We start from the raw sequence: 17980 nt of genomic DNA on the forward strand, positions 1-17980 counted from the left end.
GGATAGATTCTTCCTCCATTTCATTCAGAAATTAAAAGGCAGGTTCAAAAAAATGGATGAAAATGTGCTGCTGAGGCTTGGAAAGTATCCTGTATGAGGAACTGAATATTGCACCTTTAATTTGCTAATAATATTGTTCTCAGTCTATGAGTGTGATCTCTAGCATATACTGGAATAGTTAATAGCCATGTATAATGTAGTCGGGATGAGAACCACATCTGAGGTCACATTCCTCTCCATCTACCTTGGGGTTTTGTTCATGACTAACGGTAAAGGAGATGTGGTGAGGAGAATGATCATGTAGGAAGACCTTAGACTAGAGCCATTATTCCACTGAATTTTTAGGAATATGTCTTAGTAGTTTGGCCTCATGGTATCTCTCCTACAAAGTACAGGTGTAGATCAAAGATATGCATGAAGATGTAATCTCTTAACTAATATGGCAGCACAGGGAAATTCCAGGAGCCATAGAAATATGGTCTGATTTGTCATGGTCAACCTTAATTCTAAGCCTCACCAGGTGAAGCTGATGGAAAGTGAGTGAGTGAGTGAACAATTCATAGAAAAGCAACAAAAGCAGTCATAGACAGACAGCACAGTAATACCAGTGGAACAGGGACATAAAAAGAAAGGGCAAATGTTGATAGTGACTATGTAAAGCATGATATTTTAGGTGTAAATTAAGGAATGTAAATTTTCAATGGAATATAGAAGAGGTGTATCTTCATCTTATAATTGAACACAGACCTTGAAAGATCTTCATAAACAGTTCTGTGTTCTAAACTGACCAATCTTAATTTTATAGAGATAAATACTAGGCTAGATTGTATAGAGTTAGATACTAGGGGCCACAGTGGTGATGCTAGTACTACAACTTCACAGATTTAGCATCCTTAGTTAGATGATGTCATGTTGTTGTCTTTGTATAGATGGCATGTTCTCAATGTGACTGCATTTTTTTCTCCAGGCAATCTGATTTTACTGATACATCCTAAGAAACTTGTACGTCAGTGTCTTGGTTAGTGTGAGTGTTCCCTGAGTGGGCCCTGTGATAGGCAAATGGGCACATGCCCTTTCCAGAGCTGTTTTGTGATTTAGTATATGTCCAGTGAGAATGTTATTTTGCTTTTCAGGTTGCTTCTCAGAACAACAGACTTTAGTATATATAGTGCCTATTAAAAGTGTTCACCTCCTTGGAAGTGTTAACATTTTATTGTTACACAACATTGTGTAAATTAGCTTTTTTGACACATTAAAACAGAAGCAAAAACAGAACTCTTCAAAGAGATCTAACTTAAGTACAAATATAAAACATTAAATAAATGATTGGGGTAAATAATTGATTGAATTACTATAATATACTATAATACACCTAACATCATTGGTGCAGGCAGTTGGTTTTTAATGGACATTACATGTCTATAGTCAAGGTATTTCAATTGATTGTAGTATAAATGCAGCTTATATGGAAGGTCCAATTTGTGGTGAGTCAGTATCATGGCCTATTCTACACAACGAAGACAAAAAGAACACTGCAAGCATCTTTGGGAAAAGGTGATTTGGAAAGCACAAGTCACAAGATGGCTACAAGAAAATATCCAGTCATAAAGAAATGAAAAAATGTGGCACAGCTGTAAATCTGTCTAAAGCAGGCTATCGACAAAAACACAATGTTCGTGCAAGAAGAAGACTAGTGAAGGATGCCACCAAAGGACCTCTTATAACTCCGTTATAAACTATAGAGGATGACACCGCACTTTATCAAAAACCTACCATCCCATTCTTGAAGCATGGGGGTGGCAGCATCAGGCTGTGAGTATGCTACTCTGCAGAAAGCCCCTGGAAGGCCTGTGAGGGTAAAGGGTAAAATGAATGCAGCACAATACAGGGAAATCCTGGAGGAGAACCTGATATAGTCCAAAAATGCCTTGGTAGAAGATTTTATGTCCTGCAAGACAATGATCTAAAACATAAAGCCAAAGCTACACAGAAACAGAGGTGTGACCAGAACATCATGTGTGGGTGGGCATTTGGCTTGTCTGGGGGGGCAAAAAATATGCATCCATCCATCCCCATTTTTGTAGGGGGGTCAAATAATAATAACAACATAGTTTTATACAGTATAACATATAAAAACAAAAATTGTGGCATAAATCATAACCTATTGTTCAACAGAAATTAACAGAGGCAATGGAACTTGTATTATTATTTTTTGTGAACAAATATAGAACTACATCTACAAGGTAAATATCAATAAAGTCAAATGTATACAACGTATGAGAGCAAGAACAGAAACGTGGCTTATTGTAGTCATGGGAGGCTATAGGACATCAGTTTCCAGTGTTTAACCTGGATATTATCTACAGGACCAGTCTGCGGTTACTCTTGGCAAATTCTGAAAATAAATTCATTCATGTCTAGATTTTCTGTGATGTTTTTCTAAGTGCCAGAATGACCAAATTTCTCTTCCTTGAATGCAGCATTGTTCAGCGGAGTGGAGTGAGAATGCGGTTCAAAGTAGAGAAAGAGCTTCCGCATGCAGCTGAAGACACACCAATGATGAGTGCTTGTGGAAGCCGCCACCGTCTTTTTGTAGAGCTTTTTTCCAATTAGTGTAGCCGTGTTTGGTGAATATGTTCTCGCGGTCCGAATTGGAAACGCTAAATTTATGGCAGGCAAAGCAAAAGCTGCCATCACGGACAACAGAATATTCAAGCCATGGTCGAGACTGATACCAGCTTGCACTAAAACATCTGAGTGTCTTTCCGAATGTGCGCTTGGGATAATTAATTAAAATGGGCTGGGATGGGCTATCCATATTTAAGTCAGGCAGACCAGACTGTATATTTTGTTGAAGGCAGAGGTTTGGAGTACCCGACACGGGTGCAGAGCTGGAGGATTGTGTAGGCTTATCTACATCTTATGGAGTTTCAGTTCCCGACATGGGTGCGCTGTGCTCCGTGTTGGTAGCAGCAGTGCTGGCTCAACCATGGAGCCAGCAGCTTGCGGAAGGACAGAGGTTGAAGATGTCTGCTTTTTAATAAGCCACCTATGCATAGCCTTTGGTGTTACCAACCAGAAAATAAAAGAAGAATGGAACGTATACCCTGTTTTAATTAAAGAATGTGGTCAACAGGTTCAAAACGTGCTGCAAAATGTGCGGCGAAGTGAACTGTGAGCAGTACGGTGCCTGTCTAGAAGAGGAGACACTGACGGATACACCCCAAATTCAAACGGGCTGATTGGAAAGCAACTCAGTTTTGAAAATCAAATGTTATTCTTCTCCAGAGTTTTCATTGGGCAGACAGAGCATTTTGCAGGGGGGGGCACGGCTTGTCTCTGGGGGGGCAGTGCCCACCCCAGCTCCCCCGTGGTCACGCCTCTGCACAGAAATGGCTTAAAAACAACAATGTTAACATCCTATAATAGCCAAGTAAGAGTCCAGGCTTCAGTCCAATTCAGAATTTGTAGCTGGACTTGAAAAGTGCTGTTTATGCACATTTCCCATGCAAACTGACACAACCTGAGTATTTCTGCAAAGAAGAATGCGGAAAATATAGTATCCAGATGTGCAAAGCTGATAGAGACATGTCCACACAGACTTAAGGCTGTAATGGCTGCCAAAGGTGCACTTACTTAGAACTTACTTGAAGAGACTGAATACTTATGTTATCAATTACCTTGTATTTTATATTTGTAATTAATTTACACCATTTTCCAGAGATCTGTTTTATTTGGAACTAAAGAGTATTTTTCTGTTGTTCAGTGTGTCAAAAAAGCCAAATTAAATCCATTGTGATTTATATGTTTTATATCAGTAAAATATGAAAACTTCCAAGATAGAGAATATTTTTTATAGGCACTATAAAACCTCATACTGACGAAGATCAGTTCCTTTAGCCTAGCGAACTAAAGGAATGATACTATAGTGCTGGACTCTCCTGACACTCCTTTTCTGAGATTGACTGTCATGCCATTCCTCAGCTCAATGTTCACTTCTTAACCATGTTACTCTTTATTTTTCCTTCTTACCTCCTTTGGAGGCAACAGACATAAGACCATATAAGGATCTAATCCAATCTAATCTAGGAAAGAGAATCAAAATGACAATGATAATAGGACTACGCATGCCAGCATGGCAAGACAGCTACCTGTGATAAGCCATCTAACTGCAGTGGGTGCCTTGCCTCCATAGCAATTTATCTCAGGACAGTAGAGAAAGAGTGTGAGGCCCAAAGGGGACTGATAAAATGCCAACACATCCAGTGGTTAATACAAAATAGAACCTAGTTTCCAGATGAAGAGAGTTGGGGCCATATTGCCTTTTCATTGTTGAGGGCCGGTTATCGTGTCCTTTATAAAAGAAAGACAGCAGGAGAGATGTGTTTGAAGACTCAGGAGTGCTGCTAAACTGGGTTATACTACTGCTTAAGCTAGATGTCCCTGTAATGAAACTGGACCACCTTTCATTGCAGAAGTGACTGCAATGCTTCTGAAAATGTTTAAAGCTGGACAAACTTTAAAGAGGCTTTGAGCCAGAAATTAATAAAGAACTTTTCAGGGTGTGAAAAGATGTCATGCTGGTGCCTCCATCTTTAAAGATACAATATATATAGTGTTTTTAGCAAAGAAGTTACAGGGGCATGAAGTAATAAAAGTGAATTTGACAGGGGGGATGATTTGCCAGGAAATGAAAAAACTTTCCTCAGGAGTACAGTCTGACATTCTAAGTGGCCTTGACCTGCACACGTTGTAAACAACTGTGCCAACTGTGACTTTAACAAAGTATTAGATACTGTAATAAAGAGAAATTTTAGAATACTCACTTGCACTGCCCAAACACCAACCACCACCATGAATGTAAATTATTGCCCTTCTGAGCTCCTCATTTTTTTTCTGCATGGGTTCATACACAATAACTGGGACCTCATGAAACATTGATTCTGTAACTTTCACCTTGTCATCAGAAATTACAGCTGCCTGTTCAGCAAAAGTGAAAAACCACATAATATCCATGTAGTGCTTCAGCCCCAATAGTTCAGCAACATTCCCCTAAAAAACAAAAGAAAGGCAAATTGATCCAGCAACTCTTACCAGGAATTCCCTTTTACATAAAACACATTAATCTGATGATATGTATAATCCAAATGTACTGTTTTGTAATTAAAGTTTAGGATTTTATTTTTTCTAACCTTATTAGTTGACAATTTCAAGTAATCACTGTGTTTTTTTTCTTAGTTGACAAACTACTGTAACATCATGACAGTACATGCCAGCTTCTGCTCACTTTGGCTCTTACAACCAAATCTTTCTGTAGCACACTTGACGAGCTCTATGGACATTTCTTTGCACCGTGACGATCTATGAGCCGGTGATGGTCTCTCTTTTTAAACTCTGTCTTCTTGATTATAATTTATACACTGGATTGCTCTCGATTCCTTCTATACATGCTTAATGACTAAGAAATTATCTGGAGTTTTTCACCCAGCTGGATGCGGCTCTGGGCGATCCCCGTCTGTAATACCTAGCATTATACGTATGTGGCTGTATGTTGGAACCTCCAAATTTTGGTATCTTCATGTGCATTTTGTAATATCTCCTACTATACTTTTTCTGCTGCTTGCTGCTCATCTGCGCCACCCATCCTCCCGTCTCACCTTCTCTGCTGTGCTGTGCTGCTTCTCTGCTACTGTCAGATAAGTATTGCTCTCCAATATGCTAAAATACTCTTGTGACAAACTCCTTCATATTAAACAGCAAATGGTCAGACTGGAATGTCCTAAAAGACAATGGTATTGTGCAGTGCCCGAAATATTTACATTGCGGGTCAGGTCGCCGCCACAGCCGGACTGCGGATGGAAAGTTCACCAGCAGCATTTGCTCAGGAATATGCCATCCTACTCATGGCTTTGGAAATAGGAGTGTCAGTGTGCCAAATCTGCAATATGTTAAAATAAACTCTGGTCATGGATCTGTGCACAATGAACCCATATCGGCTAATATTGCATTGTTTAACTCAAGATCTCTTAATGGCAAAGCACTGGTGCTATCAGAATTCATTACAGACTCAAACATTGACTTGCTATGCTTAACAGAAAGTTGGCAAAAACCAAATGATTTTACATCTGTCATGGAAGTGACCCCACCTGGATGCATTCACTTCACGGAGCCTCGCAGCTCAAGACAAGGTGGAGGAGTCGCAGTAATTGCTAGATCGAAGTTAAACATCAAAAGAATTTCCATTGACGGTCCATTGTCTTTCGAGTGTCTGGCTCTTAAGCTAATAACAAAATCTGGTCCTATGTCACTTATTGCTGTCTATTGTCCCCTGAAATACAATGAGTTTTTTTATCTGATCTGACTGAATTATTAACCCACTTAAGTTCACTTTCCCAGAGAGTCATTCTTCTTGGCGATTTTAACATCCATATTGACATTACTATATGTAAACTGAGAAATTAATTCCTATCCTTACTGGACTGTTTTGACTTAGCGCAGTATGTTGATTTTCCCACCCACTCTGGGGGTCATATACTGGACCTGATCTGCATATCTGGATTATCTGTCGGCAACACTTATAGCAGTGATTTGGGACTCTCTGACTATAAAGCAGTGCTTTTCACTGTCTCATTACCTCTCCCTCCTCTTACCCGTAAATGTCAAATTTCTTTCCGAAACCTTAACAATATCTGTCCCTCTGTTCTTGCTGGATCCATTTCTGATCTTTTTCTGTCTTCACCTATTCCATCAACACTAGATAGTCTTGTTGACCACGATAACTCAGCCCTTCATTCAGCACTCGATAAAACAGCTCCTTTAAAACATAAGGAGGTTTCCTTTAAGCGTTCAGCTCCATGGTATAATTCAGAGCTACGATCTATGAAAGCAACTGGCCTATGTCTTGAGAGAATGTCATGTAAGACTGGCCTCACCGTTCACATCCAGGCTTTCTCTGACCATCAAAGGGTGTACAGGGATGCAGTAACTACAGCTAAGAACACACATTATGGCAGAATAATAGAAAGTGGCCATGATAACCTGAGGGTTTTATTCTCTGTAGTTAATAAATTACTTCAACCTGCATCTGGCCCAATTACCTCCTCTACTGAAGTCTGTGAAAAATTTCTCCACTTTTTCTGCAATAAAATTAAAGATCTAAATAATTCAACTAACATAAATCCATTATCCATTTATATCCTTCCCTGTCTTCCCACTCCACCCAGCTCCTTTTCTAAATTTTCACCAGTCACATCGGCATTTGTTAATGACCTGCTTTGTAAGAGGAGGCCAACTACTTGTGTACTGGACCCCATCCCCACCACACTTCTTATATCCTGCCTTCATGCCATAATCCCAACTATTACGACAATAATCAATACATCCCTTGACACTGGGTTTGTGCCAGCCACTTTTAAAATCGCTTCTGTAACCCCCATGTTAAAAAAGTCTGGTCTTGATGGTGACGATCTTAACAATTTTTGGCCAATTTCCCACTTACCTTTTCTGTCAAAAGTTCTTGAGCGTGTTGTAGCCTCCCAGCCCACCAATTACTTAACCTCTAATAATTTGATGGAGCCCTTTCAGTCTGGTGTCAGTGCGCAGCAAAGCTGTAAAACTGCTCTTCTTTGGGTAACGAATGATTTGCTTATGACAGCAGACTCTGGACAAACCAGCATATTAATTATGTTAGACCTCAGTGCAGCATTTGACACGGTCAGACATGACATTCTACTGTCCAGAATGGAGAACATGCTGGGTATCTCTGGCACTGCCCTCCAGTGGTTCAAGTCCTACCTGACTGACAGGCAAGAGTTTGTTAGTCTTGGCAATAGCAGATCCAGCTCAGCCGCAGTCACACCAGGAGTTCCTCAGGTCTCTGTTCTCTGCCCTTTTCTCTTCTGTATTTATATGCTTCCCCTTGGTCATATTATTCATAGCTATGGACTGGGCTATCATTTTTATGCAGATGACACTCAACTCTATTTCAATGTCAAAAGTGCAACTTCATCAGAGTTTTCTTAGCTCACAATTTGCCTCAGTGAAATTAAAACCTGAATGAGGCAGAACTCTTTGCAATTAAATTGCAACAAAACTGAACTACTGCAAATTGGCACTAAAGTGCTACTTAAGAAAATGAGCTCCTTTTCAGTCACTCTTGATGGTGATCTCATCAGACCTTCTTCTGTTGCAAGGAATCTTGGTGTCATTTTTGATTCCTCCCTTTCTTATTCCACCCACATAAACCACATTAGGAAACTTTCTTACTTTAACCTCCGCAACATATTGTGAGCTGCGAAGCTAATCGTACCCCCAAAAAGACACAGATGCCCCTGGGAAAAACCCTAGGAAACCCCTAGGAAACATAGACAGACTACCTTCACATTTCTCCTTTCCATTCTGGCCGGCTCTGTCGCGTAATCTGCCTCCCGCGCGGTACTCCGCCTTGTCAAAAAGCCTGTACGGGCTTCTCTCAGTTGCTTAAAACTTTTTTCTTGCTTCTCCTTACCCCTCTCCCAGACATTCTCTCCTCCTGGGGAAACTGTCATCTCTGAATTGTCATGGAGGAGCATGTTTAAACTTTTGAAAAGAGACAAATGTTTGTTTGCAGTGTTTTGAATAAAGTTCCTTTCTTTTCTACAACCTCCTGTGTCTCTGTGCAAATCTGTGACCCAAGCGTGACCCGTGTTTGCTCATTCCTCTCCTTTTCTAATGCTGAGAAACTTGTCCATGCTTTTATCACATCCTGCATCGATTATTGTAACTCGCTGTTGGCAGGTGCCCCTTCTTATATCACAGCTCCAGTTGATTCAAAACTCTGCTGCAAGAGTCCTTACATGAACCAGCAGCAGCGAGCACATCACAACCATCTTGCTTCACCTTCACTGGCTCCCTATGTCTTACAGGATTGAATATAAAATTCTATTAATAACCTACAAAGCTTTAAATGGCCTTGCACCGGACTAGATCAGTGACCTTCTAAATCACTATGCTCCTGTTCGCCTACTAAGGTCCTCTGATTCTGGTAATCTTGTTGTGCCTCACACTAACCTGCACTCTATGGGTGACAGGGCCTTCAGCTCCATAGCACCCAGACTTTGGAATGACATCCCGAAATTAATTCGATCAGCTGACTCCATCCATTTTCTTAAAAAACAACTTAAAACTCATCTATTTAGGAAGGCTTTCAGCTTAACATTCTGCCCTTTCTTTCAGTTTACCTCTCTGTCTAGGTGTTCAAGATAATTTGTGCGTCTGTTATATCACAAATTAGGTGATTTGTTAGGTTTTTCTTTTAGTATTGAATTCAGAATTTTACTCTGGTTTATTGTCCTTTATTCTATTTAATGCTTTGTTATCTGTTTTATTGTTCTATTCAGGAAAACATTTGTATCCAATGTTACAAGACTCTGTGAAGCACCATGAGCATGGGAAAGGTGCTATATAAATAAAATGTATTATTATTATTATTATTACAAAGTTGCTTGTCAGTTCCTGTGTGTATGCACTCGATATCATGTTACCACTAGACTTTCTGCATTTAAAGAATTTGTTTAACCACTAGACTTTCTGCATTTAAAGAATTTGTTTAACCACTAGACTTTCTGCATTTAAATAATTTGGTTACAGGAGACACTTTGTGAGCTTTTCAGGTCATTTAATGATAGTTTGGTGATGTTTCTCATTTTGCTGGGAAAGTTTAGATTTAGCTTCTTTGTGTGTTTCATTACCTGTGGTTGTTTATTGATGGTTCCATCCCCTGTTTCTAGTTTGTCTTTTGCGCCTTTTTGATGAGTTATTTAAATTTCAGATTACACTATCTTTAGTCTTGTAGGACAAAGGAAACACAGTCACAATTTGCAAGCTGCTTTGCTGGAAGCAGTCCAGTAGGTTCTGAGTTAGGGCTAGTAGGGCACTGGTCACATCAGTGGCTACTCCATCACAAAATAACTTTGGGATTTCTTTGTCGTGTTCATTTTAATGGTGACACAGAACATGTTGGCTGTACTTGACAAAATCATTTTGTTACAGAAACACACTTTCCTGATGTGTCTATTTTATATGTATATCATCATTATCGCCATTTTACCTGATATTTATTGGGTTTGCACAGATTCTTTCTTGTCACTCTCTGTGGTCTTGGATGTCCTTTGTGGGTGACATGAGAAACACTCAAACTTCTAATGTAGTCTGGCATAAACTCCAACCACTAACTCTCTCCATTACAGGGCACATTTTCATCCAGTCAGCCTTCACCATTTGTTCCACATTTCTGAATCATCTCAGTCTTTTTCTCTTCACTAAAACACCAATGCACCTAACCTGCATGTCATTGGACTGTGGGAGGAAACCAGAGTACCCAGAGGAAACCCATGCAGACACGGGGAGAACATGCAAACTCCATGCAAGGAGGACCCAGGAAGCGAACCCAGGTCTCCTTACTGTGAGGCAGCAGCATTACCACTGCGCCGCTGTGCCGCCTATAGTATACTAGCTGTGTGAAAATGTATTTCCTTGTCCCTTGTCCAAATTTGCTTGCGTCGTCACACTGGCATCCCATCCTATATATATATGTGTGTGTACACTGATGATAATGGCATCATTCCTCTCAATTTTGAATCCAACTAGCCCTGCCAGAAGATGGACATTACAAGCACAGACCAGGGTTTACTCTTAGGATATAGCCTGAAATCATTTTTGGCACCATGGACAGTCTTTTAAACTTACAGTGCCACCAGATGGCATCCAGAGGTAGGCTTACCTAGCAATAAACTGGCCCTGTATGGTGAGTGAGTGTGAGTGTGTGTAAGTGTAGCCTGTGATAGACTTGCACTCCTTGTATGGTTGTTTTCTGCCTTGTACTTCATGATACTGGCAATCTGAACTAAATATGTAGGTTAGAAAGTAGATGGATGAATAGATGAATGATAGGACATTTTATTTAAGTGAGTGCAGGTAAGTAAAATAGACAGATTGAAAGGAAGACTAAAAGATCCTACATGTTTTGACTTGTGCAAAATATAGGTCGAACCATTATTCCTAATAATCCATGTCCATCTACTCATTTTCTGTACTCAGTTTTGCTATGGGTACCTATGGGTCTGTAGGCTTCCCTCAGTGGGCTCATGTCATGGTACATGTTATATATTGTATGTATATATATATATATTTCTTTTTCCTATTTCAAAGCACCATGTCCCTTGAGAAGTGATTCATATGAATAAGACCAGAACCAGGGAGTCTTCTCATTATTTTGGGACACAGCATACATTACAATATTGTATGCAGTGTAGAAGTGCAAAAAAATAGAATCTTACTGCTGAAAACTCAAGTTTATGTTTCCAGTAGTTTTCACACAGCCTTTTAGCACAAGAGTTTTACAGCTATTCAGTATACACAGTGGATTTAATTCACTGTACTATTAATAGCCAGAGAAAAATAAAAACTACATGTATTCTTTGCACATTTTTAAGTAATATTTTTATTTATTCAAAGAAAGTTATTTTAATACCTGAGTGAGGTAATGAGCAGGCAGCAGGTAATTCAGTCCCAGTCAAAGGTGTTTCACGGACACAGCATAAATTAATCCCAGGAGGCAAATGCCTGTGAATCTGCTAATCATGTGAGTGAAATTGAATATTATGATATTTTTAGAGTAAACAGGAAACAGTACAAGGTCAGCAGCCAAAAAGCATATGTCACATGGTGCAAGTGAACTCTTACACATCAAGTGCCAGTATATAGCTGTTCTCACAGCATAAATCAGTTCAATGTGATGCCAGGTCAGCCATTGGTGTCTTTAACTATTTGTTTAATGCATTTATTATTTTTTCTGAGTCTAAATGCAATAGGGCATAATTAAAAGTTTATAAATCACAAATGCTCATTATAATTTCTACCAGCTCTTTCACAGAAAATTCTGTATAGATTACTAAAATAAGCAATTACTATTTTCTTAAAAACACACCTAGAATACATAGCGCATGATGAAAAACGTCTCTTTGAATAGCAGCCTGTACCTTTAAGTAATCGGACATTGATACAGATATTTAATTAAAAAAACTGACAAGCTCTATTTAACACTGTGCCTTCCAGAGTTTTCCCTGCCACTACTATACATTACATTGTGATGGTCATTTATTATTTAAATTGAATTCAATTTTGCTCCTATAATACATTTTGTTCACTGGACTAATATGACATAAGCTCACAAAAATAGATTTTAAAATTGGAACAAGAGTTCATCAAAAACTCTAACAGGAGAAACTGTGCAACAAGACATAACTGTAACCAGCTGTAACATGACAAATGCACATTTTTCTGAATCCTTTTAAAAGAAAACTGAAAACCAGTGCATCCATTATCTGTCACTTGGGGGGTCAGTGCCGTCAAGAAGCACTCATTGATAATTCATTTTGCTTCTGTAATCCATTCCTTTTATCGTTTGCTTAACTGCAAAGTACATTCTTTTGGAATATTACATCTGGCTTCCTCAAACTTATGAACTGTGTCCAATACTGTACAGAATTCCGGCTGATGTATGTAGTATTGTGTATTAAACAGAGAGCAAGAATTCAGTACAATGTTTATGCTATGTGAACCTTCTTGTTGGTTAAAAAATTCCTACTTCCATGCAAAATAAAAATATTAATTCAATATTTGTATTGTAAAGCACAGCATCCAATATGAAAAATTAATATGTGTTGGCAACCTCACTTATCATAGTTTGCTTATGTCATTCCTCAAGTGAAATGCTGGATCATGGCTAATTAAGGCACCAACGTTGAATTTACTATCATAACATCCCTTGACTTCTGCTGAAAATTCTGTTTTTAAATGGCTACACTGTTGCTGTGAAATTGCTACAAGACATCACATGACAAGATATCTTGTGGCATTGCTCTACTCATATCATGATAAAGAAACAATCAATGCAGAAACACCATCATTGGCATGCCTGTATTATTTTAAGCCCTGCCAGATTGATTCAGGAATTTAAGCCCTTTAAAGGTAACCAGATAAGCACTGATCCTCATGGACATTGTTGGCTAAAAGTACACCTAACAAGCTTTTGTGTGTTTGGCAAATTGCAATGCTTCATGGTTGCTCAGAAGGCTAAAGTACAGACATTATTAATATGGTGATTTCATTGTAGAAAATTTTGGCTTTTATTCATTAGTACATAATTATCCATTTGGCTGGTATTTTTATCCAAAGCAGCATACTGCATGTAAACCATGTAAAGGAAAAGGATTATCAGTCATGTTATACAGTTTTGTATGCACAGTGTAAGAGGGTGTGGGTGTACATATACTGTATAATTCCATCATCCAGAAACAGAAAGATTTGATAACTTCTGGTGGAAAGGCGCCATCTAACTTTTGAAGAAGACAATGAACTAGAAAATAAATTTCAATAGAAAATAGGAATTTGGCATTTGTACATGTTCCTTCATTAACTATGATACATGATTTTATTAGACATAAATTAGTAAGAATCCATATTAAGATTAGAAATAAACATTTCTGAAATCTTAATCTCGTGTCTGTTATTGCAATATATTAAATAACATAACACAACATTCTCAGACCTGCTTAACCCATTTCAGATCTTCAGGGAGCACAGTCTGTCCTTGCAGATCAGGGCACAAGGCAGGAGCCAGCAAGTTCACTCATGTAAATATTAAATAGTTAATGATTTTTTTCTTTTTTATTTACTGTTGTATTGATGAGAGTTTCCTAGTCTAGCTCCTGAGTGGGGGATATGCTCCTGGATTTTGACTAACTACATTTTAATAAGATATTAATTCCTGGCTTTAACTGAACTCTGATGTCTCACTCTTGATGCTAGTTTCAACAGTCATTATTGCAATAACGTTACTTTGAATTAAATGCATTAATTTAATTCTTCATGTAATACTTAAAGGTAATTTGTATCCTGTAATAAATACATTCATTTTTAGGAACCGTCATAGTTCTATTGCTGAGTCTTTTATCACAGCAGCATCAAGCGGAAAACAAGAACTAACGGTCCGCCTGCGCGTCACTCACTCACACACACTCGCTTCTAACAGGCACAAACGAGCATAACGTGTTTGTCTATATGAAAGGAGATTGTAGTAGTTGTAGAGAACCTGAATCAAACCTGACACAAACTTTGGAAGTGCTCGCGCACAGCGTCTTGGCTGTGACTTAAACACAAGTCTCTGGAGCTAAGAGGCAGTTTTTAGCAGAATTAGCGAATCTATGCTGCGCCAAAGGTGAGTGAGCGTGGATAGGCGCGCACACGCGAGATCTGGCGTGACGTCCAGGGTCAGTTCCTCCTCGTAACCTTCCACTCGTCTCTCATAGTGTACCTAAACATAAGTAGCTGTGAAAGGTACTCTGATGTTCCAGTGACAGGTATTTTTTAACAGCATTGGTGCATGTTCTTAGTGTTATCACAGATTTTACATTAAGTGTATTTAACAGTTGATAGTTATTAATCAGTAGTTAAAGCTGTCAGTTTCCACAACGCAAGGCGGCTTCGCACAGTTCTAAAGTTATACCTAGACGGTTGTCTTATTTTAAATACATAAAGCTTGATTTTAAATTATATAATCGCGTGTTATTATTAACATGTTAATGCTACTTCCCTCAAGCATTTACCAGTCCGATAGCTCCGACACAAAGCTTGTTTTATTACTGCATAAACAAGTGCAAAAGTGTTACCGAACTTATTACTGCATAAACAAGTGCAATACCGAATCGCGCACCACATCTGGAGAATAAAATCCTTTAGGGTATAATCCCGATGAGTCCAGGTTTTTCCCCATAGGTGCAACTTTGAAAGGCAACCTACCAGGTGATTGAGACTTCGAAGTAAAGAATCCGCAACCATCAGCTTCCACGGCTCGTCGATGTCGTCCGGAATTGGCATGTAAACAAAATAGCCCAGTAATGCGAGCGCTATAGTTAAACACAGTAGTTGTGACCTCATTTTTAAAAGAAAAAGGAAATCAAAATAAAGTACAGCCTAAAAAACTGAAATGAGCAAAGGCCAAATGAAATTGTTATCTTCACTGATTTACTAGTCGACCGTACCGGGGCAAAATGTGATCTGTACACTCACTGGAAGGAAGCCAATCAGATACCACAGCACGTGTTAATGTCATCTGATCTTTAAGATGCTGGACGGGCCACGAGCTCGCACTACAAGATTACCGAGTCGTGGGCTGAGAGAGTGGACTAATCAGCTCCCGGTGCGCTCCTTTTTTCCCAGTTGCACTTTGACCGAAAGTCCTGTAGACTTTTGATTTACTGGATCTGAATGTACTGCAGGGAATGCTAAACGACAAAAGGTGGTAAACTGGGTGCAGCTGAACATTCACGCCTACCTGTAGATAAGAATGGAACTTCTATACAAGAGCGATATAGCGCGCCCACCCCAGTGCCATTTACTCTGCCACTAAATAAACATTTCGTCGTGCTTTTGACTAATAGTATCAACGTATGCAGAGTCCTAATGCGATTTCAGCGACATCATTGAAAAATTAAATGAAACAATACTGTCTTGAATATGTATTTTCTTACTAGTAGTCAGCAAAGCCTAATTGTTCCCTGCAGTATTTCAGAAATACATTGCTAGAATCTCCATAGCAGCAATGATTTCCTTAAAAACAGGGGACAAATACTGGGAAGCGTATAATGATTGTTCACACTTCTATCAATTCATTTATGTATAAAAATATATGAACTTGGATTAAATTCAGTAGCAGTGGTCCAGATTTCATACAAAGAAGTATGTGTTTGCATGCAGATGATTAACCTTTCATGTCCACCTCATGCAGTATGGAGGCAACTATCAGACTCAACCAAAAAATAAACTAGCCCCCAAGGAAATAACTGATGGAGATCAAGCACAATGATCTTAAAAAGCTTCTTCAGCTGCAGCACTCGATAAAGAACCTCCTATCATATGAATAATTATGTTATTGCATAGCCTGATTCTGTAGATATGGCAGTGGGATTATGTTGGTAATAGTAGTACTGTCATAGCTATTAATGTTCAGGAGAACAACATAATGGGGGAGCTGACAAACTGCAAAGGCTATCACAGCACATATGGCAAAACTTTCCACAAGTTGCAGCAACATTTTTGTCACCATATTCTTGCTAATTCTTTAGTTTATCCGCGGAGAAGTATGGAATTTTTAGATAATATATATTCATCTATTAGTATTTATTAGAACTATACTGTTTATAAATATGCGGTCATCACAGAATGAATTATTTAACACAAGGAAAAGGACTGAGTGTAACTCAAGGGATAACTAATTGCAACTTAAAGCTGAAAGCGTTAAAGGTCTGTGCCCCGTCTTAATGAAGATTCCAGCATAGTTCTCCAAAGTTAGAATGAGGTAAATGAGTAATGAACACCCCTCCAGAAAGTGGGGATAAATTGATGTGAAAGCCAAAACACCCCTCCTATGAAGTGATAAAATCAACAGAACTATCCACAAACACCCCTCCTAAGGAAGCAGTATTCAGCTTAATGGGAGAATCAACATGAGTCAGAAATCACTTACCGCTTTCGTTGATGACATGATGTATTAGATGAGGCAATGGTATTAAGATTATGAATTGTTCTCACTCCATGGATGGAAACATTTGTACATAACTGTGCAAATAAAGAAATGTTTTGCATTCTCATCTGGGCTCTGTGACAACCTTCTTTGAAGATGGTGGAACGTTTTTTCCATGACAGACGCTGCAGATCTGGAGCTTCTTTCTCATCTGCCACTCACCGCTCACCATTGCTAATTGTACAGGGACTCAAGTGATGGGTCCGACATGTCCACATGATGAGTACTGTATTCAGATACAAAAATGACACGGAGAACTGTTCAGTCCAAATAACATTTGAAAAATCATAGTGTAACTAGGAGTCATGGTGTATTGCTCCACAGTGTACCATGATTGTTAGCCTCTATTACTTGTAGGAGGCAGCTTCAACTTGTGACAATACATTTAGGACATCTGATATTCCATTGACTCCTCATAGGTGCTCTATTTGGTGTTTTCTGGTCACACCTATGTAGCATCAACATCACTACCTTGTCCAAATGTGTCCATGGACCTGATTCAGTAGCGTGTTTGGGATGTGAGCTGCAGTCTGCTCCAGTTGTTGGCCCTTGCCTACATCAAGAAGACATTACTTAAGACTTAGTTGGACATCTGTCTATACAAACACAGTATGACTCCATGACATGAGGTGCATCATCATTCATCCATCCATCCATTTTCCAACCCGCTGAATCTGAACACAGGGTCACGTGGGTCTGCTGGAGCCAATCCCAGCCAAGACAGGGCACAAGGCAGGAGCCAATCCCAGGCAGGGTGCCAACCCACCGCAGGTGCATCATCATCAATATGGGTTTTACTTGGCCCTAGCATGCCCACTTTATGTTAATAAATTGTTCCTTTGCTCTGAATTTGCAGTAGTCTTTAATGTAAATTGACACAATGTTTCCTGCCACAAATGTTTGCCTCAGAATTTATTTAATCGATGACTCAAAATTGGCTATCATTGGGCATATGTGACTTACCGTTACCAAGCTCAAGTCTCAACACACAGTTCCACAAGCATGACGTGCTTCAGAATAGTCATGAAAATACAAAGGGTACTTTTGCTGCAATAAATATGCAAAAATGAATATTTAACATAATAGTTTTTTCTATTTTTTGCTGTTGATAGCTAAAGAAAAAGCATTAAATGTGAAAGATAAATGGTCAAGCCACTTATTAACTTAAACTATTGAGTGAAATAATATTCTCAGGATTATTGGAGCATGTGTAAAACCAGAAGATAATCTGACAGGCCAAATGGTCTTCATTATCAATCAGTCAGTCCTAATTTTATATCATGCCATTCATCGCTTCTACTGTAAAAATAACAAGATCGTATAAAATTTATCAATAGAAAAGTACAATAATAACAATTA

The 17980-nt window shown here is 38.9% G+C and overlaps 1 protein-coding gene across 1 annotated transcript in view; it reads right to left on the bottom strand.

Moving 5' to 3' along the window:
- The window catches only part of aadac (arylacetamide deacetylase), a 33610-nt gene extending 18398 nt beyond the window's left edge, over positions 1-15212 (bottom strand). Inside the window, exons 1-2 of the mRNA XM_028792057.2 lie at positions 14839-15212; positions 4827-5052 (exon numbers count right to left, since the gene is read on the bottom strand). Coding sequence (XP_028647890.1) covers positions 4827-5052; positions 14839-14976 — 364 coding nt within the window. The 5' untranslated portion in view covers positions 14977-15212. The remainder of the gene's footprint in view (positions 1-4826; positions 5053-14838) is intronic.
- Between the last annotated feature and the right edge of the window lie 2768 nt (positions 15213-17980).

Source organism: Erpetoichthys calabaricus, chromosome 2 (assembly GCF_900747795.2).
Source record: "Erpetoichthys calabaricus chromosome 2, fErpCal1.3, whole genome shotgun sequence".
Lineage (NCBI taxonomy): Eukaryota > Metazoa > Chordata > Cladistia > Polypteriformes > Polypteridae > Erpetoichthys > Erpetoichthys calabaricus.